Source organism: Heliangelus exortis, chromosome 2, assembly GCF_036169615.1.
Source record: "Heliangelus exortis chromosome 2, bHelExo1.hap1, whole genome shotgun sequence".
Classification (NCBI taxonomy): Eukaryota; Metazoa; Chordata; class Aves; order Apodiformes; family Trochilidae; genus Heliangelus; species Heliangelus exortis.
In genome coordinates, this window is record NC_092423.1 from 41,252,442 (window position 1) to 41,279,301 (window position 26,860).

Consider the following 26,860-nt stretch of genomic DNA (forward strand, 5'->3'; position numbering starts at 1 on the left):
ATGAAATTACCTTTGAACAGCAAAAAGAAACAACTTTATGCAAACACTGGTCTCACCATCATGAATTACTTTACTCCACTTGCATGTGCTGTATGTCACCCTCAAACAGGACTTGATCCATAGAAGCATGCACTTCATTATAGCTTTTTGGAATTCCTCAAGTATGTTCCTGGACCCTACCTTTTCACTGGATTATAGCAAGGATCTGCTCTGCTGTTTGCAGGATGGTAGTAGAGCAGAGAAGACTGCAGCAACACTTGGTTTTCCACATTCTACCACACAGTGAGAGAGAAAAATAATGGTTAAAAAATGCTCCCCACAGCACATGAAAAATGTTTACATGAAGAAGCAGTCCACTAGTGCAGTGATGGATGCAGCCACACACTGTGAGTTCACTGGAAGACTAAAAGTAGGTACAAATATGGGCTCAAAACATTGGCTGTCTGGAAGTTCCAGCATAGACTCCAAACAGCTACTATTAAAGCTGTCTATATCATTCCTCTCCCACTTCATGTTTTCACTTGTGTTTGTTTGGTTTTTTTTAATAGGTAAATAAAAATTAGAAGTGAGGGGGAAAAAAAGGACTTGTAAACAAAGTTGGTGCTTTCAAGTTTCCATTTTCTGTCAAAAAATTCAAATACTCACTTATTTTTCCTTTTTCTTCCCCCTCCTCTCAACAGCTTAGAAATTATATTTTAAAAAAATCAAATATACATGCATCAAATATGTTCATCTTAGTTAATATTTCTGCTGCAAAATGACTGTGCTTTCAATTGAAGACTTTTTGAAAGGAAAGTAGAAGCAATATTGTGGTCCTCTAGTTTCTTCAACCTTGGTATTGGCACCAACACAGATCAATTCCAGGAGGAACTATATATGCCATAGTACTGTAAAATACATGACATTATTTTGTCTTCCTGGTGCCACGTCTGACCAAGGAACAACACTGAGAGGTGTTATATTTCATTATGACAAGTTAAGGAAACAAGAGGCATACATCACAAAACTTAATGGAGAACATGAAGGTGAAGGTACATACTTGTTTCCTAGCTTCTATGTGCAGTTTTTGGACTGTGAAAAACCTCATCCCCATAAAAAAGAAAGATCAAAATGAAAGTTGCATGGCTGGTTTATATATGTTTTGCAATTTATAGTGTCTTAACTCTTGAAAAAGAACAAGTACTTTTATTTGGATCACAAATTGTGTTCACAGTTAAAGTACATCCAGTTTCACTGACATGTTCCAAGGCCCAAAGAGAGACTGCAATTTAAAATTATTTGAAAACTAACAATTCAATTTTTTTAATATGCATAGATATACATATGCTGACTTAATACTCAAGATAAATTATACAGGGAAGGAAAACTCATACAGAAGAAATGAGAAGAAACAAAATCAGGAAACAAAATAAAGACCACCACTTTATCCACTACATATCCACAGAGAGGTTGCCACCTCCCTGTTCTAGGGAAGGCTCAACTGTTTGCCTTAAGTTACTCCCAACACTGCAACAGAGACATCTGACAGTCCTCCGCAAGCCAAACATTACAGTCCAGATAAGAACAACCACCTCTAAATCTTCCCAAGGGGGAAGCTTCTCTGGTTTCTCCTTTTCACTTAATCTGCTTTTCCTGGGTAAGGAAGATGATTGTGCTGGGGGCTGAAGATGAAAAGACTGCATTCCTGCTACTTATGGTTCCAGTAAACAAGACCTTTCACTACCTAGTTTTTAACTTGCTGGCATTAGATAAAATACTTTCAAGCTGCCAGCATACCTCAGAATACTTGTGCATGCTATCCATCATCACTTTATGAATGAAATTACAGTTTTTGGCTTCATGAACCAGCACATGTCTGTGGAGATAAACTGGTGGAAAGCAATGACACTGAAATTCATTTGGTTGCTATAAACACTCAGGTGTAGCAAAAAAGGTTCCATAAAGTTAACACAATATACATATTTGTTTGTTTTTAAATGCTGTCTTTTGTCATTAAAATAGGTCACCCTGAGGAATATGTCTCTCTTAAAAGGCATTAATGATGTCCAGCAGTTACCCAATACACATCATACTTGAAACTATACCTTCTTTACCTTGAACCAGGATGTCTAAATTAGCAAGTCCTCCAGCCAACTGAGCATGCAAAATACAATTAACAAAATGTCTGCTCTTCACTCAACTGGCACTTTAAGGTGACTCATGAGGGTCTGAGGCACTGGTGCCCTACAGGACATAGAGAAGGATCAGCACCACCAGGATCTTATGTGTTCACTAACTCTGTTTGGCAACAGCACTCAAGAACACAGGACACTGTTTATCATGACAAAAGTATCACTTTCTGAACTGTCACCTGAAACTTCTGTTCTTAAATCCCATGCCAGGATGGTTGCAAATGTCTATGACGGGCCAATGCATCCCCATCAAAATAAGTATGTGTTATACAGGGCAGAATAAATAGAAGACCTTACAAACTCTTTGCCTATTAACTAACAGGTCACAATGATCCATTGTGTGGGCAGACAAAAATAGTCTGGAAGAGAACAGAGCTGAACTCCAACTAACAGGAAAGGAGGTAAAACAAAACCAGGACCAGATTCACCTGATCGAATATGACAGACCTTATTGCTTACCTTATCATAAACTTTCCTCATTTTCCCTCTTTAATCCCTGCTCTGATGTTTGGCAACTGGTTACAGCCTCTGCTTCAGCACTTCTTCAATCTGTTTTGGTCGACCTAGTCTCCAGGAAGCAGTGCTTCCCTACAATCAAACATTGACTTTCTCTTCTCAAAATAATAAGTGTAGCAGCTGTTACAAACCATTACTCTGTTTCCACTAAACATCTTTTTTTTCCCTCAGCTTTTCACCCTTTCCATCTACCTGGCCATAGTCACCTCAATGTAGGGACTATCTTTTATCTTGTACAAAGACAATCTATTTTTCATTGGTCCACTGGCCAATTTACATCATTAGATAATAAATATAAGCAATAATAGAGTGTTGTTGGGTAGAAAATTACCCCATGATATAGACCCAGAAAACACTGGAGAGGTTTCTCATGTTAAAGATATAGTGGAACTTAATGGCAGTTGATGGGAAGTTTTGAAAGACTGCCTGGTGAAGCCATATGTGTGCTTGTGCTGTAGCTGGAATATTCTGCCTATAGCAGAACTGATGGAGTAAAAGCACGTTGCTTGAAGTGGAAGCAAACTATCTTGCTATATTCAGGTAATCTGAGTGAGGAGGGGAAGTTCAAAGCAAATATAGCAAAATGTCTCTGAAAGTCAAAAGGGAAAAAGACAAAGATTCTTCAGCACCAGACAGCAGTTAAGAGTCAATGAAGTGTTAAATGTCAACACAGCCTGGTGAAAATACAGCTCCTAGTGTGTCACAGAAAAGACTTCATTTCTAGGCTCATCTTTAGTGCAGTTCCACAGCAGTTGTATGTCTGGCTCTGAGCCCCAAGGGCACATCTGCTAAGTGAAAGACCCCAGGAAATTACAATTGCTATGAAATTCAGTGCAATCTCAGTATCATAATAAATATGCTTTTTCTGTTCAGCTATTGCAGCAGGATTTTGAACCTGTGCTATGTTTCATACACTGTGTTTTCTCTTAGTGCCTTTTGTTCCTACCTATTGCAGTGAAAAGCTAAATAGTAATTAGCTCATGTATTAAATACAGGATTGCTATAATATGACAGTTCAAACCATACCTGGAGCCTAGGGTTGATAGTGAAGCTGCCAGCAATTGGATTCCTACAGGCAATATGCTGACAATTATGAATTTCTTTCACAGTCAGCTTCTGCCCATCATACCTGAGAAAGAAAATGTAGCTTGATTAACAGTAGTGACAAATTATGGTACATTTTCAAGGTTTAACCTCAGTAGAAGAATCAATATTTCTGTCCTGTGGGAAATCTGGAATGTAAATAGCCTCAGAAGTATCAAATGAGGCTGGACATTTTAAAATTAAGAAAAAAATCCCAATATTTCCATCACATAATATTTTGTTTGCCATTTTTGTTGAAATGAAGTTACTATGTTCTCACAAAACATTCTGATGATGATAAAGGGAGATTTTGAATGAAACTGGCTCCAAACCAACTTGGATAAGTACAAAACAGTCAAAGGAAGCTCAGATGAGTTTGAGAATGCACACAACCATTGCAGACAAGAGAAGACAAAACTCACACATTTCAATAAGGAAAAAACATGTATGAAGAAATGACTCCAAGAGCTATGTAAAACACCTGTCATCAAGCAACCCTAAGAGAAAACATCACAAATTAGGTGGTAGGCTTAAAAGGTTACTCCTTTTTTTGCAGCACTATCCAACAGACAGCATTTTTGGCTTTCCAGATATGTCTCAGGCGAATTAGAGGGAGGCCACTTTAAATAAATTAAAAAAAAAGAACAAACAACCAGTTTTAGTTCTGATTGCCCAAATATGAAGACAAAACTCATAAATAATGCAGGTATCACTGCTTAAAATCAACAAATTCTTCCCATAACTTCATAGTCTAATGGACTCCCTTTCTTTCCATGCATTTGCAACAAATATTCCTGTTTTAGAATTCTTAAATGTTTATGTTCAAAATTCCTGACTGGCATGATCAACTTTATTAGTAATATGTTTTGTGGGTTTTTGTAAAATGGAGATTTTTGATTTTTTTTCAGAAGAAACAAGTCAACACAGTTCAAATGAATGCAACTGAATTGATGCTTCAAATGAAGTATCAACAGTTCTAAGCAGTAAGAACTTTCAAGATCTAAGGTTTGAAAATTTTGTGAGAAAAAAAAAAAAATGCCAGGATAGAATAGCTTATAGCTCTGGGTAGAAAGCAAAAGGGCATTGAGATGTTAGCTTTGCACGTCACTGAATTAGTCTTGATTGATTCATCCAAGCTAGAGATGCTTCAGATTTGAGCAGTCACTTCCTTTTTTCTCTTCACATCTCATTCCTTAACAAGATATTCAGCTGACACCTGGTATCATTCCTTCAGGAGCTGAAGCAAGACCTAGTGAAAAACTTTTATGATTCAACTAAATCTGCATTAAATGATGCAAGAATAATACAGATGCTGTTGCATTGCTCACAGTTGTAGATAGATCATACCATAAATGCCAGTGAAAAGAAGAACCCTTGATGAAATAATAATTGTAAGGCTACAAAGATAGACATGCATTTCACTTTTTTAATTATTATTTTTATGTTTGATTATTTTTCTCCTTTACCCACCAGGTTATTCACAATGTTTTTCTTGGTATACCACACAAGTGACATGCTTATATATAGTAACAACTAAGTACTTACAGAAGATGAAGATGCTCCTGTAATAGAACAAAATGAACCACCAGTCAGTTGATTTTAAACTGGAGGCTTTCTCCTTACACAGACCCTGATAAAAGGATATTAATATAGTTCAACTGCCAAAAATTTAAATTGTCCTTTAGAAAATAAGAACCACCTTAATTGCCCAAATAACTAAATTATCCTTCAGTGCTCATCTGTGTTTAACCAGTACCATGAAGTTTCTGTGTATTTTGTCTGCTGTCTTTACAGGATGATGAAAAGACAGGTAATTGTATAAGGTGAGCATCTGGCAGGCTACAATGTCAGAAATCAATTTCTGTTTCACATACATCCCTGTTCTCATCAGGTCAATCAAGGGCATCAAAATCCAGCAGCTCCATCAGGAACAGCTGAAGGATACTTTTCTTCCAAGACTCTCTACATTTCCTCCACTTTATGTTTGCCTTTTCTAAAAATGTTTATAACGCTTCCATTAAATCAAGCTTTCTGTTTCTGTGTGGTTTAGAGATCACACCATGGACCACAATATAAAAATTAGAGCATGATGCAGTGTCTGTCATCTACATGCTCCCCAATCAATGTGTGAGGTTGAAATGTTGCATATCTACCCACTTCAGGCACATGAAAATCATCAATAAGTTTCTTATTTCCTACTGGATCATAGGTATGACCAAATTTTTTTCAAGCATTTCTGAAGTGTAACACTAAAATACATAAAAATTATTATCATATGATGGAATACTGAAACTTAAGAATTAAAAATCATGCTAGCTAAAACTTACACAAATTTTTCACAGCCTCCAAGGATTTCTGGACTACTGAGATTCTAGGTAATCAGTGAAACTCACAGAGTGCCTTTGAAAAAACATCACACTGGGATTCTGAATTCCAAGAGTCTTGTTGATTTAGCTGGTTGACTTCTTCACAGCTTTTGAAAATCTCACTGCATATCCATCTGCATCCACTGGAAATGAATTGCTTTGAATATGAAATCCCCAGCTATTCTGACACTCAGCAAGTTTATCAGTGAAATAGATTATTTTCTTCTTCTCTTGGAAAGGATTTAGCAAGGATTTAGCTTTCCACATGTAAAGCGTAAAATTTATGAAAGATAAATATCATTTAAGCAGGATATTTCATCAGGAAACTAGTTTGGCAGCTTCCATACTAAGGAATATTAAGCTGATTGTATAAAATATCAGCCTATTCCCCAGTATGAGGTGTTTAATGACACTGAATGCAGATCATCAGACAACGAAATTACAACAGTGAACAAATTATTTCAAATACCCTTACAAATCAAAACTGTAAAATCTGGAAGCATAAAGATTGAATTATACAATTTTTATCTAACCACACTGCTTCCCTTAGAGATGTAAGGGAAAGGATAACTACAGAGAGCTGCTAAATTATCTTGAAAACACAGAATTAATCAACTGATTTTAAGCATTATTATAATATTTAGCTTTGGTATAATGAAATCCTCAACTTTTGCCACTGAGTGAAATATTCGACAGATTCACAATAAAGGATTAATCATCTGTGGGAATTTGTTTTCTAATTTTACTATTTTTAATTTGTGCGTGGAAATAAGAGTCTGCAGAAATCATTAGGAATTTATTAAAGCAGGACTGTAAACTAACACTTCCATTTCACTTCCTGCCTAGTTTACATATTTTTCTTGCCTAAAAAACCACATAAATTTTTTGCACAAAATGAAACCACAGTAATAGGTGCACATCAAGGAAAACTTTCCAGCATGTCTTAATTACTGAGGCTCTCATATTCACTGAACAGCTTAATTTCAAAAACTCTCTTTGCCTCATTCAAAGTAGTGATTTGAACCAAAGGTGGCTCACAAAACATTTGGGAAAGATGGTGGTTACAGCCACCACAACTTGCAGCACAGGAGAGAACTTAGTTCAAATTTTACATTATGATTTCTCAGTGCTCCTGGGCAAGAGGAAAGATTTCTCAGTTTCATTGATCTATTCCATTTTTTTTTAGTCTAGTCAAAAGTGTTGTGGATTTGAGCTACACCTGCCATTGGTTTTGAGATGAGCAAGACCTGAATATTTGTCAAAAAGAAAGGGTGATGGGAATAAAAAGAGCATTATCAGTTCCAAACATAATACGTAAAGTAGGAAAAAAAAATGCAGGCTACAGACTTCATTTTTTCTATTGTATTAGGCTGTATTTTAAAAACCTTTGGGTTAGACAAAAAGAGATTGAAATGTAAACGTGTGGTTTTTAACTTGTTTTTTTAAAAGCTGACAACATGTTCATGGGAGCTCAAAGAAAATGGACACAGCACTTGCTTAGTGACAGCTGAATACTCTATGTTATAGCCCTGGCAAGGCTCTGAGTTGCAGCAGTCTTCTTGGTTTCTTAGGCCAAACACTATGAACAAACATATCAATGCAAAGAGTTTCCATTAGGACAAAAGGAGGTTGTTTGTAGGACAAAAGGTGTTGTCAGCTTAGATTAATCAAACAGTGAAATAAATAATCTGCAAACTTCAACAGTAATTCTGTCTGGCCAATTCAAGAAAGGTAACAAATGCTTCTAAGGTATTTTTCCACCTAGTCACAGAAGACTAAAAGGATGGGTACTGACTCTGGAGAAGAAAAGATAGCAAAAGTGAAGGTGTGCTGGAGGACAATAAAAAAATGCAGAACCTCAACATACCTGTAACTGGATGATTATAATTATGGGGGGGAAAAAAGATGTGACAACAGTTATTCTGATTTTCTGCCACAAAGAGGAAAATCTTTTTGCAGGAACTATGAAAGGTTTAAAGTGTCTTAAGTACCTTACGATCTTAGGTAAAATAAGATTTTCTTCTTTTAATTGAAGTATATATATGTATATGTATGTTTAAAACCAAAATAAAGAATACTCCTTCTTGATCCTTAACCTTATCTAAATTTTAAAATGTCCACAAATACCATCTAGTACTCTTATTATATTTTTAAAAAATATCATATTGCAGTACAATAAGGTAATATATCATACCAAATTTCATTGTACATAAATGTTTACACAGATTTATTCTCTGTGACACTGCTCCAGACTTTAGCCCTATTGAGGATCTCAAACTTGATGTACCAACATTAGTTTGCATCAGTATCTGCCTCCAACAAGTAACATTTTGAAATTTTCTGCTGTTCTAGAGACAGAGTGGGTGAATCATATGCCTTGGGGGAATGCTAAATAAAACCCAACAGTACATGCTAATCTCACCCACTCTAGCAGATACCTCAAAGAAAGTTAAATAGATAAAGATAAGATGGAATCTGGCAGAAAATAGTACAGACTATAAATGATGGGGTATGTAATAAAAATTTTTCAACTTCTAAACTACAGAAAGAGAATGCCGAGGTAGTGAATAACTGAACTTCAACAAGTTCAGCTCTTAAACTCTTCTTTTTGAACTGAAAATTTAAATTGCTCATCTGTATAATGATGTGAATGCCTACTTCCATTAGAGAAACCCAAATCCAACGATTTGATTGTTCCAAACAATTGCTTGGAATTGTAGCTTACACATGTAAGGAAGGCATTTTAGTGTGTCACTTGAATGAATCTTGTAGGAAGAAGCTTTAGTACACACAAACACCAAGATACTGTCAGAGGCACTCCTTTTGAGCTGTACGTGGTAGAACAAAATAATTCCCACAAAGCTCACTGAAAAAAAATGTAAGCACAACAGAAAGCCAACACAATATATTTCTTTCTGAATTGTCGTGCTAGCAGAGCCCTTAACAAGAGCTGGGATGAAAAGCAGTGGACAGAAGGAAGCTGCAGACAACCAGAATTCACTTCTTTGTTAACCTGTTAATATTTTTAAGAAGGAGCAGTGGATGTTTTACAACAGACTTGACTTAAAATCTGAAGGAATACTAATAACATTTCATAGTAGGTCCTAAAAGGGTCATACTTTCCCAATTTTATGCCACAGTACAGCTGGTGGGCGTGAGAGACTTGGAGAGAAAGCCCCCATGATCCTGACTTCACCTGTTTTGTTTAAGAAGGCTTTTGCTAGAAGAATGCACAACCTTTGCTGTCTAGGAGCTCCTTTTAGTTGCTTCTGTTTGCACTGGAAAGTGTTATACCTTTGTGCTACAGTGTCTTGGTCATGGTTGCTGCTGGAATGGCAATCATAAGCTAAAAAAAAAACCCTACAGGAATAGCTGAAAACTTTTTTAAGGCTGATTCCCCATTAAAGAAACTATAGCAGTTCACATCATTTCATGATCATGCAGTAGACTTCTTTTCCCCAAATCTCTCCGGTCATTTTGAGGGGAAAAATGGTGATTAAGTTATGTTAATGTAGGAAAATTTTTAAAAGAAAGAAATTGTTTTCTGTACTTTCTCTCAGAAAATCAAAAGGTAGGAGAGTTGCATTAACTCCTTTCTCTAGTGCTTTTTACAGCTGTAAAAAGCTGTACAGTGAACAGGGTATATCTTGTTGGGTTTTTTTTTTTTTCTGTACTGTTGTTTCAGTTCAAATTACTGCAAGGATAAAAACAGAGGGCATAAGCATGGACAATGGGGCTCTGCCTTGATTGGGTTGTTCATAAAAAACTGGAGAGACACAGAGTTTTTATGAGCCTATTTCACTCTGACTGTCTGACTCCTTATTTCAAAACCTCCCACCAGTAAAATTTTCAGCCAACATCCATCCCCCTCTGCTACGTCAACATTTCCTTTGCTCTTCATCCTTTTCACTCATGGAGATTTCAGACTTCCCTAGGAAGGCACTGCTCCTCCCCAGGTGCCTAGCAAAAGCAAACCCAATTCCTGACATCTTTTTGGAACACCTACAGGCACGATGCAGAGACACCCTGGCCAGCCAAAGCTGGCTCAAGGCTCCCTTGTTGACACAGATACAGCCAAATTTTCTCTTGTCCACAAGCACAGAGCATCTTATGGGAGCACATTATCATTGCCAATTTACCCCCAACAACTTCACCCTCCTCCTTTCCTCCTGCCTGCCTCAAATTCAGGATGTGTGCCAACTGGCAAAGCAAGAAACTTGCCAAGACCCAGGCAATGACAGCAGCAAACAGCAGGATGAGACTGTAGTAACCATGTAGTATTTTTCACCTTTGCTGTTGAAGGGAGATAGGTTTCTTGCAGCTGTATGGAACTCATACTGAAGCACTGCTGATGTTGTGTAGTAGTTGAAATGTTGATTAAATGAGTTGGATGTTAGCCTGGAGGAAGTCTGAGACACCTGGAAGGCTACTGCCTACAAACACTGATTTTCTGACGCTGGCATTTCCAACCTGTTTTCCTTTTGTTAAGAGTAAATCAGTAAAATATTTGAAACGTGCAACCTTAGATGTGTGAACAAAGATTGCCTGAAATGGAAAAGGAAAAAAAAAATTCAAACACTTGCACAACACAGTTCAGTTTTAAAAGCAAAAAGTAATCTCTCTCTCTCTCTCTCTAAGACTGAATTCTTAAAAGCATTGAAACAGGATATATCATCCTCTTGCTCTCAAATATAATTACTAGAACAAAATATTCTACTGGATTACTTTTTACACAGCAATTCTACTTGAAAATTTGTATTCACATTCTTCTACTAGGAAAATTCTGGAATCAGATTGTACCTGATTCCATGTTAACTTTTACAGAATGTCAGTCTCCCAAAAACTTACAGGGAAACAAAGGCAGGTACAACAAGTAATTGGTTTAATTTTTCAATTAGTATTGCTATTTACTTTTTGTTCTGGCTTTCAGAATACCTAGAACACTTCGGACAAATAATTGACAATAGTTAGCTTTACTTACTCTGAGCACCTAAAACCATCCTTGCCTGAAAAGGCTTTCTTTTCTAAGCTCTGTATTCTCCTACCAAGTATTAACTCTTCAAGAAAACTTGTTACAGGAGAGCTGATAATGGATAATGTCTTTTGATCATCATCTCCATGTTTCTACACCCATAAATTTCTAATCTCCCTAGGAAAATTTCTACTCATCTAAGCCTTTAAAAAGCACAGGACCTAGAAAAACTAATGCAATCAAACCACCATGAAGTGTTTGAGGTTATTTGAGGAAAATTACACTGAAAAAAGAGCAAAACCAACAACACCTCCAGATTGAGACAATTACAATTAATAGCTCATCCTTCCTGATTCTCCACTGACATGTATATATAATACTATCATAAATTTTACAACTTCTATTCCACAAATACAACTCTTTTTAAGTTGATCAAGAGCACAGCGGAAAGTAGATAAAGTGATTTGCTTCCCCTGGACCTCCTACTGTGGAAAAACTTCTCAAGGTTTAAATCATTAGCTAATTAAATATAGGATGTCTTGAGGAGTGATTTTATAAGATAAAAAAAAAAAAAAATCAATAAGAACATCACTTCACCTTTAATCCTCAACACTAAACTAAAGACAAGTGGTCCTGGTAGCAGGGATTGATCCAAACAGACCTAGAGAGTGTTACTTCAGGACATCTAAGAAGACAACAGAAATCACAATCCCCCAGAATTTTCCTGCATCTAGCAATGCTCAGCATGTGGTCACTGGTGTACACTGTACCTGCAGAGGTGCACCTGGATCCACATCAGGACTCTAAGCACCCAGGGCAGGAACTTCCTCATCTCTGCATCAAGCTAACAATCAAACACTGTGAACAGGTTTGGGCCAGGATAGAGCTAATTTTCTGACTTGTAATTTTGCTTAAAATTTAACCCAGTGTTAAACTGTGACACCTGGGATGGAAACTTCATTGCCTTACTATTAAGCCACTAGCAACTGGATTCATTTTAGTAATTTGAAAGCTATCCAATGGTGCGTTAATTGTTTACGATTCTATTTCCAAAGCAAGGCATTCATATGAAGCACACGTGAAAAACAGACATACACACATAGATCGTGATGAAATAACCAAGAACACCAAAGCAGTATCTTAGTATTGCTGTTGTTTTAGGGGCTAAAGTCAGGCCTTCTGATAACATCTAGGATTAAGTGTAGGTGTCAAGATGCTGACAGCAGCTGGCTGCAGGGTGGCCTCTGTCAGGAGAGGATGGGGTCTGCCCCATGCTGGACACAGATAGTTCCAGATGGTTCCAAGGGCTCCACTGCAGGCTACACAGGGGCCCTTCAGCTATGAGTGGGATGCCTCTTGGTATGTGTATTCAAGAAAGGGCAGAAAGACTGAGAAAGAGCAGAACACCAAGGTCAGAGAAGGAAGAGGAGGAGCTCGGTGCTGCTGAAGCAGGCATCCACACTGCAGCCCACTGAAGACCCAGCACTGGAGCAGGTGAATATACCCTGAAGGACACTGTAGCCCATGAAGGGTCCATCCTGGAGCATGGGTAGTGTGTGGAGTGGCAGAGAGAAACTATTGTGTATGGACTGTAACCCTCCACCTATTTATGTCACTTGGAGGGGGAGGCATGGGTAGAACAGCCAAGTGAAGGAATGAGGCAAAGCTTGAGGCATGGGATGGGGAAGAAAAGGGTTTTTCTTTAATTTTTGTCTTTGTTTTTCACTACCCAAATCTATTTTAATTGGCAATACATTAAATTACTTTTCCCCAAATTAAATCTGTTTTACCAATGAGAGTAATCTTACTAATCTCCCTGTCTTCATGTCAACCCACAAGGTTTTTTTAGCCAGTTTTCAACTCTACCCTCCTGAGACAGGAGAAAGAATGAGTGGCTGGGTGGGTGTTTGGCTGTTTGTCAAGATTAACCTACCACACATCCAGCCCAAATATATAATTTCCTAAAGCTTCTAAATTCAGCTTAGATTTATCCAGCTGTGAGACCACAGAGATGACTTGCTTCAGACACAACATTCCTGAGTAAGGTCCATAGAACACCAAGTCTTTTTCAAGGGCAGGAGAACAGACATGACCAAAAAGATCTTCCCAGTCTCTTGTTGCAATGTGTTGCTTCTGTTTCTTCAACTTACACTAAATGCCCCTTTACCTATGGATGATACATCTAATTTGTTCCTTCACGTGGGCTTCATCTAAACAGCAGTAAAACCAATAATATTTTTTTTAATATTGAACAGGCAAGTATGAGTAGTTATTTCTTAAGAAATCAAGGTGTGTCTCAGCCAAACACTGACTAGAAATTTTAGTCTCAGAACTTTCTTCATCAAACCTTTTGTAGCATCACAACAAAAAAAGGTTTTTAAATTTAAGTAGTGAGAATGCAACCCCTTAGCTGTGCTTCCTTATTGTCTAGTTCTTTTTAGAGGTCAAAGGCATTAAGAGGTCTTCTGCTAAAATGTATAAAAATACCTTCATTCTGCACTACTTAAAAGAAGCTGTACAAACACAATGATGCTGTTCAGGCACGTACATTATGGCAAAATTTAAAGATTCACGTTCAATTATTTTTCCTTCTGTGTTGACTTATTTAGAAGCAGGCAAACTTTAAGAAAGGTTTGGAATGACAAGGTGGTATTATGTACATTTAAAATGTCAACATAAGGATGGGCAGTTTCAGATCATTTATATAGGAAACAAACACAGCTCAGCTCCATTCCTAAATAATGTTTAATAACATAGGGCCTCATTACCAGAGCATGAGTAACTAATGCTAATGAATTTAGCAAGCATTTAGAGAGCATTTAGAGAGGCAGAATGTTTGTGTAGAGAGATGAAATGGCTAACCCTAAGCTACCTAAGATATTATTAACAGAAGCAACCCAAGAACCGAGAAGTCAGGTTATTATGTGCAGTGCCATAAACACACAGTTTCTTTGTGTTACAGTAGACTGCTCTAATATGAAACCTCTGAATCCCTGCAGGTCTTCAAAATAAGGATTCAGATTTGACATATAAGAGACGCTCAATTTCATCTCATATACTTTTCATACACACAGTAATTTCAAGCATTTTTACTCTTGCATAGAACCACATATGTTTCAGAAATACTTTTTCTTCAAATACACATGGTTTTAATCCTAATGCATACCTGAACCATACTATTCTCAGGAATAGGGGTAACAGTTCTATATCTTGTTCTGAGTACTTTTAAGTAGGGAGGCATGTATTTATCAAAGAGAAGTTAGTTTATCAAAGAGTCAAGTTAACCTTTTCAGATTGGTATCTCCTTGTTTATATCCAGCTGGCAACATACCTGCAAAACAAACTGGAAAGCAACCAATTTTTCATCTGAGAGAAGTTGAAAAAATTTCAAAATTTCTTCCCTCTAACTTTGAAATACACACATTTGTTGACTTTTGAGAGCTGTTTGCAACTTCCTTTACTGAAATGCACAAATACTTCTGCACTGGCTGTAAGTCTCACGTAAGTGCCACCAGCCTTACAACAGTTTTATTTGTTCATGCAAAGGTCACCATGCTGATGCAGTTCTAAGAGCTATTGTGACAGCTGAGCACACCGGCCTATGGCAATTCTCAGTTTCTTTTACTGCACCTTTTATTCCAAGAAGGACAAGGAGAAAAGATCTAGATGATAGTTTACTCCCACTTTCAGAAGGCTGCAGCACCAAAAGAGCAACGATTCTGCGTTTACGTTCTTTGAGAACAGACTATTTGAAATACCTGTGTGTAAGTTGTATGTAATACCAAGAATTATACAACACTTATGTTCAACATAACTTGTGTTGCAGAGAGCTACAAAAGATACGTAACAGTCTTGCTGAAAAGTCTGGCTGTATGCAACTGCAGACACAAAAGAAACCCTTATCTACTAGTTCCTACTACAACCAAGTCTAAAGATCTTTACCATTACACTAACCATAGCACATGCTTCATGTTAGCAGCCAAATGCCTACCTAACTGTTCATATTCCAAAGGATTAGGCAACTTTATCCCCTGCTTATGTTCACACAGTCAAACACAGTCTAAACTGATTATTTACTCTTTCACAGCTATTCCATTTGGACAGTTGCTTTCTGTTTCCATCTCTACGGACCTGTTTGCTGTGAGTCCTCATATTTCCTCTCTATCTTCACCAGTCCTCTGATCCTTGCTCCCCTCTGTGGGCAGCTTCTACAGACTCCATCTGTTGAGGTAAATTCTCCTACTGACAAGACTTCTCTGGGAAATACGTGCACTGGAGGCTTCTTGTTCCAATGGCATACAACTCTAACACAGACAGTTAGCACTGACTGAGATATTTGAGACCTGTTGGAATGCTGGCAGAACTGAATTTTGACATGAAACAGCAATAATGCTGCTTGCAAATAAAACCACTGACTGACAAACATCCAAAAGATTAATTTCTTCCCAACATTTGTGAGAACTGCTTTGGAGTAGCTCAACACCTGCAAAAGGAAAACATCACATTAGTTTGCACCAAGTAAATGCATTGTGCCTTGACCAGCTAAATTCCCTTTTGTAGATGGGAGCCTGTATTCTTTAGAAAACCTTGCTCTCATGATTAATTGTTTAAGCATAGATATAAAACAAGTCAAAAGACTAGTACTATGATCCAACAGAGTAAGACAAAGTCAAGTGGTTAGAAACCAGTGTCCTTTACAGTATCAAAGATGGTGAGTTGTTAAAATGTTGTCAGAGAACAGTAGCCAAGCTATTTACTTCTTGCTACTGCCAAATTTGCATTAAAAAAACCAGACAGTCAATTCACTGCTGCCTCGATTAAGCAGTATACATAAGAGAAGGAAATAATATTTATGGCAAAATTTTCCAAACTGCATATTACATGGCCACCATATAAATTACCCCATTATTATCAGAATAAAAAAAAGGAAGAAGGAAGAATTATTATAAATAGCAGATTTTACATTTTCCCATTAAAATTCAAGATATATTATCTTAAAATATTTATCTTAAAAATGCTAACTAGTATGAGATACTCTCAGGTCCTGGATGTGCAGATGGAGATTTCCCTCTCTGGCTAGTGACTGTAGCTGGGGTGGCAGCTCTTAAATTATGCACCTCAAACAGTGGCCACACTGATGGAATGATAGGCAGACATTCCTTGCTTATAAGGGTCAGAACCTAAAATCCATCAGTAAATTTTTCAGAAAAAGCAAGCCAGGATACACTATCTAACAAAGCATGAGTTTATAACTGCCCCACAAAGGAACAAGGATTACTTGCAACACCATGCACATACACTATTTCTTAAATGTAGCTAAAACAAAACTTTGTTTGAATAAGATAATAATGTTTTACTTCAGAAACACAGAAGACAAATTCAAAAGGCTTTACTTGGTCTTGTAAGAGTTTTCCAGTTCAATTAATTCAAAAGATGACGAGCTTGTGAGACTTCACCAGTGTGAGATCTTCTGAAGGCTGCTAAAAGCAGGGGAAGCAAATTCTCTCCCGTTGTCAATGGAAATAAACAGAAAAGGAGTCAGAACAGAAGCCTAAATTAAGTACTCTGAAGTGTCCCTTGAAAAAGCCACTTTCTGTTCATTATCTAAATTTAGGCTATGTGCCCCAAACAGGCACCTTGCTGAGTAATCAGAGACCGCATCACCAGATAGGTTTAAGTTATTAAAGGAGTGCTTAATAAAATGCACTGAACTGCAATCACCTTCATAAGGTTACATACAGGTTTTAGATTTGGATTTCATTACATCACAGCATTTTGGACAGCCAACAAAATTGGATTAGCTGCATAATTGACAAGACGGCAGTAAGATATCTGGGTATTACAGCTAGTTCTTGAACTGATGTATTAAGATTTCCTAACACTACCCTTCCTTATTACAGTGATGTGAGGACTTCACTCATGGAACCTTAAATCTACCTTACTGAGAGGCCTGCCAAATACCAGTTTCAATAGTTTTGTGACTGACCTCTGGAATTACATCACTTCATATGCTAGGAGGCACAGACACCCTTGCAGCATACTTAGGCTACTTTAAGCCATTTTGTTACATAAAATAGACAAGACACACTGTGTTTCTCAGATACTGAAGTATTACTTAGCAAAAAGTCAAAGAAATTATAAGAATGGAAGAAAAAAGGAATGTACACTGAAAAACTATCTCCAGCAAAACAAAAGAAAAAAACCATGCAAACAGGTAGAGGGGAAGACACTATACTTGCTCCTCAGTTTCCCACCTTGCTACCATTCATGCCAGTGCTGAGTGACTCAATCCACGTAGGATCTCTATCACCATCTAAACTAACTATTCTTCCCCTCATGGGTAGTATTAACTTGCTCTCTCAGAAGAGATGACAGGAGACCTTCAAATTGTTTTTCAATAGAATCCCAGGAGTTTAGTGCTTAAATAACAACACTGCACAGCAATTAAAACTTCAGAAGACTTAATGCACCACTGAAACAAGAAGCTTTTGTAGCATCAAACCCATGCTTTTTTCCATGCTTGTTTATTAGATGATTATTCAAAGTAAAAATAAAAAGAAATTCAAAGAACACTTGATACAGCAAAATTACAGCATTTTATATAATAATGACCTATTTCTGTTTTGATTATAGGAGAGTATTTCATTAGTTTTAATGATATGGATGAGATATGAGAGGTTTCAGAGATCTGGGGAGAAAATTAACTCACCCTTTAGGGCCACTGAATCAGTAGCATTCTGGCTAGTACTTTTTTGTCTACTAGCATCTTACCCTGCCTCCAGTCTTTCCATGACTACCAGTGCTCTGCACCCATATCTCATTGCATCAAAGCACAGAAAAAATGCAAGAGTTTGGCCTCTAACACCTTCTCTGAATTCTGGCACTGTTGATTTCAGAGGAAGAACAATGCTACCAGAAAATGACCCCAATAAGAAGAACACATGTGCTACTTGCCATCTTTCCATCCTCAGGTGCCACAATGTGTGAAGCCTAACAGTTCATCAGCAGTCAGAGCTTTCAGATTAACATAATTCCAAACTGGGTTTTCTTCCATGTTCATATGCATGTGATGCAGACCTTTGAGCACCTGAATAGGAGGCAGAGGCCACACTTTAGCAACTCAATTTTGACACAACAGGAATCTTTGACTTTCTTAATGAACTGGGTCTCTGACTGCAAAGCCCTGCACTCAGTCAGCTGTCCACCCTGATTTACTCCTGGCTTCTGTAGTAGTTTAGCCCCAAACTTCCATTAAGCTGAAGGACAGGAAAAGAGAATCTTATTCTGAAATGGCTGTACTCAGCAGTCAATCTTCTGTAACTGAAAGGATTGAATAGGGAAGCAAATCTACCCAGCTGACAACATTTAGTAGCAGAAATGGGCAAGCATTATTGATTAGAAGTATTTGTCTAGTGTTTTGGCAATACATTCCACTATTTCTGTCTAGAAGCCTAATTAAGCCATCCGGCTTCTCTTTCCAGAACAAAGTATTACTTAGTCTATCTGTTGAATTAACTGCTCATTACTTGGTGCCATGATTAACTTTCGTTCAGGACATGCAAACAATGAATAAAATGTAGAATTTGCTTGTAACAGTTGAGTTTCACCATCGCACATCATGTGGCTGACTGGATGGCCTGAGCAGTGTGTTATTACACTGCAGCTTAAGGCAAAGACAGCATGTAGGAGGTTTTCTGCAAAAAGCGGGACAATTTCTTGACAACATAAGATAAAAAATGTGATGTGAAGGTAGGCAGGTACCTTACTCTTTCCAGTCCCTGCTTTTCCAATGACAAACACAGTGTTTATAACCCTAACCCTGCCAGGAGCTCCTCCAGAGGAACCACCTGCAGCATATAAGGGATACATGGTGAATGCCCTTCCTCTCCTGAAGTGCTTTAAACAGGCTCACAAATATTCACAAAAATTATCTCCCCCTTCATATTCTTATTCCTTTTAACAGGATAAAAGGACTTACTTGTTCCTGGCAGACTGGCCTCAGCTGAGCTGGTGCTGCATCAAGCAACATCATTTGTCTTCCAGAAAATGGGAAGAAAATTGACTTAAATTAATGAAAAGCAGTTACTTTAACAAGTGAGAGTAAATCTTACTGTGCTACATAAGCCATATAGTCCAGAAGGATTCTGCTAACCCAGAAGTACAGAAGTTATACAGTTTTGCCATCAATTTAGCAGCGTGAATTCCATGCTCAGAAGAGTTATGTAGCTATAATTTGGTAAAATACAAAATCAGTCCACTAAAGTACTATATTTCTTCCATAGAAATAGTTCTGTGAGCTGCACAATGAAAAGAGCTTGGCTGTTTATGGATTTCTGTTTTAGCAAAGAACATCCCCATTGGTTTTCTAAAGTCCAATGGGAGCAAGTCTGTGTTCCTCAGCACTTGTCTTCTGATTCACCCAGATAGCAGGAATCAAAATATTCTCTAGAAGGTTGATAGCAAAGTTTATAATACCCCAAGGTATAGCTTAGTCTCTTTCATCCTTCTGTCAGGATAATGGGAAAAGATAAACTGCAACAGAAAATCCTTTGTAAATCCTGAGATCGGTCACATTTAACCAGATCAGCCATTTTAGTTTCCAAAAATACCTAATAAAGGAAAGGAGTGTGCTATCACATACAGCAGATGAGGATGATCCTCGAAGAAGGGTAGAATATACTTTCCTAGCTGCTTAGTAGAAGCACATTTTTTATTTGATTAATTTAATAACCATTGTTTCTAAGTTTCACTTTTTCACCCTGTTATTCAAACTAAAATTAGTGATTAAATTTAGCTTATAGAGAACTAATTCTTACAAGTATACAGATATACATACATTTACATACACATTCTATTGTGTATAGCACAATGTGCATTATATCATAAAGAAATACACAAAGTCGTGTGTAGCCATGCACATTTCAAATCCACACCTTCCTTTCTATGTTTTTGCTCCCTTAGTCTTCTGTCTGCCCTATAAATAACCACCAACAATTAATTTCTTACTGAGTACAAATGCTTGGTAGTGTGCACAAACAAACATGTTTGTCAGTGCAGACAGGTGTGTTTTTTTTTTAATAGGACAAGTGTTTTCTTATGGGCATATTTATCATCCTGAGTGCATTACTGCCACAGAAAAATGCCTTTGAAAAACCGAAGGCATTGAGGACACCTTATCAATACTGTAGCATACTCAAAAATAACCTTCATGTCTAATACAACCCATTTGCAATTATTTTGATTAAAACTCTTAGAGGGAGTAATTAAAGGCAATGAATTCTTTTACTTGGAGAATAAAGCTCTCTTCAGGCTGCAAGAGAAGCTCCAAGGTAGATTGTTTAACCATCTGTTCAAATTGCAGGTTCCTCTTCCTCAGGATATCCAGAGATGGGAACAGGTCACTGATCAAGCCCATGAAAATTTGGATATCATCTGTCACTTTTTCAGGCAAACTGAAGTCTCTTAAGGCTCACATCAGCACCTGGAAAAGGATGGCAAACAACATATCACAGGAGAATTAAATCCTTCTCTTTTTAGCATTCTGTTTTTTCATCAAAGGCAGAACACCAGAAACAGCTCCTACTCCTAGATTATTTTAAGTGAAGATTTTTATCTGATCCTCAGGTTTTTCTTGTCTCCTCTTTTCAGTGAGCCAACAGCTATCAAAACTGACTTGATACCACCAAGTCACCAGTCATAATGCTCCTTTAAAAAGATCTTAACTCTTCATATCAGCACAGGCAACAAAACTAGAGTGGTAGTGTTTAAGGAAGAACCAATCAGTTTACACACAGATTAAAAACAGACTATTCATTCCCTCGTAGTCTTACAGGGGTTTTAGGCCAGTGCTGGAAGAGTAAAAAGGAGAGATGGAGAAAAAACAGCAGCAAGCCCACAAGTTAAAAATTGTCCTAGTTTGAGCCAGGATAGAGCTTATATTATGTATTGTGATTTTGCTTTCAGCTAAATCTCTTGTAAGTAGCTGCACTTGCTGAAATTAACAGAAAGTTTCTCAGTCAGTGTCTGCTTCTGGGACTGATAACGCTCGATGTTTATAGTTACTGCTGGAGAATGTTCTGCAGAACCAAGGACACTGCTCAGTTCTGAGGCACATCTGATACTCTGGAAAGAGAAAGGGAGTAAAGAGGTCACACCTGCAAGCATCCTTTAGGGAGGAGCAGACAAGACAAGTAACCAGAATTGACCAGATTATTCCAACACAGGAGCTCAGAATTTTGGTTGAAGGGGTCTGATTTATTCTTTTTTCCACTAAAAGTAGAACAAATAACATAAAAATAATAATCAAACAAGAAATTCTATTATTTGCTTCAAATGGCAACATTATTATTACTATTGGTGATATTAAAATAGCAAACAGTTGTACAAGTGATTTTTCTGAATTCAGAAAATTACTCCAGGACAAAGCAATCATTAGAACTGAGGACTCATTGTTCTAGAAAAGCAGACGATATTGCTGTCTTCTAATATACAACATTCAAATTAATCATCTCTAGAAAAATTGCCAGAATGTGTCAGGAAAACTTCAGTATATTTAGAGATAATGTCAAAATTATGCAGGCATGAAAATAAAGTTGCTTTTGCTTTCATAAGGGTCCTTCTTGCTAGAGTTCATGGTTTAAAGTTAAAGGGTCCTCTTGAGTTCTTATTCAACCAACAAAACGAAATATTAAGTAAGTCTTGTGAAAAAATCTACAGCTGGAAATAAGTAAAAAAACCATTCATATAGGGGAAATATTATAAATCTTGCAAGTCTCATAATTTGCAGATTTTTAAGGTAACTATTCTAAATGAACAATTAAATTAATATATTCATTATTCGTAGTATAATAATTAGTTTTTTAGGGAATGCTTTAATTCTGTTTGCCAAATAATCCTCTGCTGTATTTATTAGGGAAAGTTTAAACAAACTTTCATCCAAACAGACTACATTATTTGTTATTCATAGTAATTCCTACTCTCTTTTAAGGTTTTTCTGATCTCCAACAGATAGTTATACTTCTAATATAGATGCTATACAACAGCACAGTGTAGTTTGGCCATCCCAAGTATCAGACAGTGATATACAATTATTTAATGCAAAATCAATGCATTACAAATGTCCCAAGATCAAAGGAAAGGGCACTTTATTCAAAATTCATATCTGGCAATTAAATAAGAATGGGCATGCGAGCTAAAGTGTCTTGAAAATAAAAGGTAAGACTATATACATAAACACTTCCCCCAGCCCCCATTATTATACAATACAATACATACACCAGGATGGAATATATGCTAATTAAAAGGTATCAAACCCAGAAGCCTACAGTGACCCTCACCTGATTAGAAAGCTCCCTACAGAGAGTATACAAGGTAATAAACTTCCTGGCTAACAGACATGCAGCAATAATCCCTTCACCAACCAACACAATTTCAGAGATCAGTTCAGCATCAGGGACATCCGTGGCACAGGGTCTAAGGTGGAAAACAAACCCCACAATCCAAATCCACAGATTACCCTTTAAACACTCTAAGAAGAAGTCACTGAAATCAAATTAGTGATGTGTGCAAACATTTTCTAAAAACAGAGCTGGAGAGAGCCACAATTAAGAGTGTCAGTCAGTGCTAACAAGGACCTTACTTCAAAGTAAAAGGAGCTAATTAGGCACTGGTGATTGTTACTATTCAGTAACATCGCGTTGTAACATTCACAAAGGAAGCAGCTGAGAAACTCAGGGTTTAGGAAACTCAGGTACTACCAACACTCCGAGCAGGCAGAGTTTGCAGCGGTGTCACTTGCCACCAAGGACTGGAGGACACTGCCAGCAGCTGTACAGGGAAAGGAAGTCAAGTGCAACACCCTGCCATTGCTAAATATGCCATCATTTTAAAAAGGACTTCAATTTTTGGAAGTCCTTTCATGTGAAGTTAGGGTTGCTTTTGGAGACTGCACTGTTTGTGTCTTTTTAAAGATAAGCTTTAGTTCAAAGTATCAGAACAAACCCACAGTCATTTTAATGATATAAATGAGAAAAACCTCCAATTAAAAAAATAACACAAAGCAATATGCGAAGGCTAAACAATTTCCTCTTTAAAAATCACTACTTAAGTTAAATAGTAGCAGAGAAGAAATCTTGAGATTTGTCTTCAGCTCTTCTAAAAATCATCAGATTTGCCTCTTAGAGTTTCTTTTTTCTTCTGACTGACAAATACTTCTTTTTGTTCCCCATTCATGTATCAATATGACAAAATTGAGACCCATGGTTTAGTCCAGCACTATATTTCTGACAGAAAGCAGTAACATATAGTCTTGAAAATGAATAAGTGCTCCTCTGTTAAACAATTTAACTAAACATAAGCATTTCTTCATAAACCCAAGCAAGGGCTGCTATATGCATTACACTCAATTACAAAAATTATATACTCAGTCTTCTACCTACTGTACCCAATATCCTTCGTACAAACAGAATAACTGTTAGCACAGGAAATACAAGGCTAGTAATATTTAATGAACATTCTCTGCTTTGTAAGGTTTTTTAGATGGCAAACATGTGGATAGCTAATGGTTTACCAGTTAACTCCTGTCATTCCTCTGCGTTGCACAATGACTATAACAGACACCAGCCACAGGGCTGAATTTCTGAGTCCCAAGTGCAGCAATTCATACTTTAATTCCAACAGCTTCCTACATTGCTTGACAACCAAGTAAAGGTCACACTTCAGCTCTACGTAGCAAGTACATTTTGAAAATGTAAAAAAAAAAAAAAATCCACCAAGGCCATAGAAAACCATAATAGAAGCTACATCAATTGAAGCAATAGTTTGACTTCGTATTTCAGTAGAGGAATTGTTAACTAATATTATTTCATATCCCTTATTCTTTTCTTTCCAAATGAAAAGCATAGGAACAACAAAAATAATAAAAAAGCAACATAAATATTTCACATGCATTTATATCATCTGGTTGGCCACTGAGAACTGACACACATAATAGAACCAGGGGGTGATCCCTCCTGCTCTATTGGCAAACAATGCATCTGGCTGGCTGGGGCCACATCTGGCCACCATGGTAGTTGACCCTGAATGCAGAAAGGGTGGCAGTCAAACCCCACAGACACAAGTGGATGGAGTCCCCCTCATTCTGTCCCCCCTTACGTGAGTTTTTGAAATGAGGGGCTGCCCAAGACCATTCCCTGGGTGTGGACCAATACAACTTTGCCTTGAAGAGTTCTTAAACGGCAGTTAATGAGATGGCATGGTAAAGCAATAGCTAAGGTGTGAAATATTTGAAATATTATAAACACAACTTATGGGGCAGTAGGATGCCTCAGTGATCAGTGGTATGAGGGTCTCCCTCCAATGTGCTAAGACCCAATTATATGGTCTTACTCAATGACAGTTTCTGCAGAGGCAGATGAATTCACAAATCCTAACCTTCTCCTTGTAGACGGATGTTACTGCTTGTTAGAAATCATTGTAATTTAGGTTCCAAGAACAAGAAAGCTAATTGCTGCTACTGCTTGGTCTTTCCAGCTGAAGCAGGATGTTTGGCTGGCAAAAGGATGAGATGTGCCTGAGAAAACAGCTTTCTAACTTCAGCAGACTTCGTGTTCTTCTGCAGGGAAAGCACGAAGGAGTATGGTACCAGGCATTTCATGGCTAAAGCAGAAATAATAAAATACACCAAAAGCTTGATATACCTTTCAATAGAGAAGAAAGTAGTACTTGTGTTTCAACTTGCCCACAGAGGCAGCAGTGATGTTCAGTTCTGCCTTCAGTTTCTATCTTTTAAAAATCAAAGGGATTTGCAAATCAGAGAAGCAGATCCCAGATAGCACAGCTATACTTGTGCCTCTCCAGAAAGCCTGGCAATGCAGTCTGCCCTACTGAATTTTAGTATCTTTAGAAATGAAATCACAGAATATTTTTTTTCTCAAGTTTTGATTATACCAGTGAAAAGTGTTAATGCAAAAGCAAACATTTCAAGTGACAACTCTTTTTGAGCAAGCCCTGTACCCCTTTAGTCAAAGACCATTACCACATAGTTGAAAGCTCAGCTCCAACACTTTGTTGGAATAAATTGGCATAATTTTACTGTCTATCATGCTGGATCAACTATTTGTGGAAATCAGTCACTTTAAGAACACCACTTTGATACAAACTCACTGAACGCAGCATGCAAAATACAGTCAAATCTTTTAAATTCAAGAATTTCTTCCATGAAACATTAGTGTTAAGATATAAAGCATAAATAGGCACTTTAAGAAAAAGATAATGGGCTGTCCTAGAGTGTCCAAAAGCATAAGAAATTTCTTGCTCTGCACTATACTTTTCCCAGCTTCTGAACAATCACATATCCACTATCTTCCTAGTTAAGAGTATACAGCTATGTTTTCAACTGATAGTTATGAAACATCTATGAATGTATGCCTGCTACTATCCACAAGAAGAATATGATAGCTAGACACTTACTCAAATAGTTATTTTACTAGCTTAAGCCACAAAATAACAATTATATTAGGTGTACTCCGTGTCTTCACAGGTACACCTTTAAAATTATATGCAAATTTTAAAAAGACAAGATATAAATTTAATTTCCCTTGTCATTGTGTTGTATGGTCACACCCAACTTGAATACTTATTTTTTTTCCACAGGAATTATGAAGCAAACACAAATTGTATTTCACTGCAAGTCAAGGCTAGTAACATTAGGTGACATATGTCCTCTAAATGTAGACTTGGTATACTTGTATACAATAAAAATACATTATAGCATAATTGCCTGGACAGAGTTCTGAGGTTTTCAGGTAGATTGGTTCAATTTGTGTATCTTGGGTTCACATTAATAAATATTCCAACTGATTCCAATATAATGTGTTCAACAAGGAAAAAAAATCTGTTATAAGAACAGTAATGCAAGAAATTTACAGTTGATGAGATGAGTAAACAGTTGATGAGTTGATGAGTAAACAACTGCATCATACAAAAAAAGCCATCATGGCTTAGGTGACAAAGGTGTATCTCAGCCTGGAGCCAGTTTCTCCCAACGGAGAGCAAATGCCTAGGGAACTTGGAGCTCAGCAAACAGAGGCACTTCCCTGGGAGGCACCAGCTTTCAGTAACCTGTGGCTCCTCCGGCCAGCAATGAATTTAGAAAGGAAAGATTGGACTGTTAAAGGAACAAAGAACACATATAGCTGACCCATGTCTATAAGAAGAACCGATTTTTAAAGCACATAAAATAACTGAGACTTAGAGGGATGTAATGGGTTTGTAAAGGCCAGGAGGCTGCATAAAATAAGGGAAACAGAGGAAGGAAAACACAGTACAGTGGAAACACAAGATCTGTCTCCAAAAAACCTGAAAACACTGGAACCCTTGAGATTTCCTGCAAGGTTGAATCCAACCAAACTCATCACAAATGTAGTGCAATGATTTCATAGAATCATAGAATAACAGAATCAGCTGGATTGGAAGGGACCTCTGAGATCATCAAGTCCAACCCTTGCTCCACTACTGCCGCGGTTACCAGACCACAGCACTGAGTGCCACATCCAGTGTCTTTTTAAATATCTCCAGGGATGGAGAAGTCATTACTTCCCTGGGCTGCCCATTCTAAAGTCTGATCACCCTCTCAGTAAAGAAATACTTCCTAAAATCCCTCTGGGCCGTGCTGGGTGCCACCCCCTTATCAGCTGATTGGCGTCACCTTAGACCACCAGCAGAAGGTGGGGCACCTCTTCCCAGCCATTTGT

The 26,860-nt window shown here is 37.4% G+C and overlaps 1 protein-coding gene and 1 long non-coding RNA gene across 2 annotated transcripts in view; both read right to left on the minus strand.

The window, feature by feature from the left end:
* DNAH11 (dynein axonemal heavy chain 11) overlaps nucleotides 1-26,860 on the minus strand; it is a 96,615-nt gene that overhangs the window by 63,566 nt on the left and 6,189 nt on the right. The window contains 12 exon segments of the mRNA XM_071736833.1: nucleotides 84-143; nucleotides 3,019-3,158; nucleotides 3,160-3,276; nucleotides 3,714-3,817; nucleotides 5,864-5,992; nucleotides 18,063-18,195; nucleotides 18,870-18,920; nucleotides 18,923-18,955; nucleotides 20,395-20,605; nucleotides 20,737-20,813; nucleotides 22,445-22,580; nucleotides 25,888-26,001. Coding sequence (XP_071592934.1) covers nucleotides 84-143; nucleotides 3,019-3,158; nucleotides 3,160-3,276; nucleotides 3,714-3,817; nucleotides 5,864-5,992; nucleotides 18,063-18,195; nucleotides 18,870-18,920; nucleotides 18,923-18,955; nucleotides 20,395-20,605; nucleotides 20,737-20,813; nucleotides 22,445-22,580; nucleotides 25,888-26,001 — 1,305 coding nt within the window.
* Nucleotides 7,580-15,735, minus strand: LOC139792443 (uncharacterized). The gene is made up of 3 exons (XR_011724279.1): nucleotides 15,525-15,735; nucleotides 14,275-14,439; nucleotides 7,580-10,681 (listed from the first exon to the last, which is right to left on the minus strand). It is a non-coding gene; the product is annotated as an uncharacterized lncRNA (long non-coding RNA).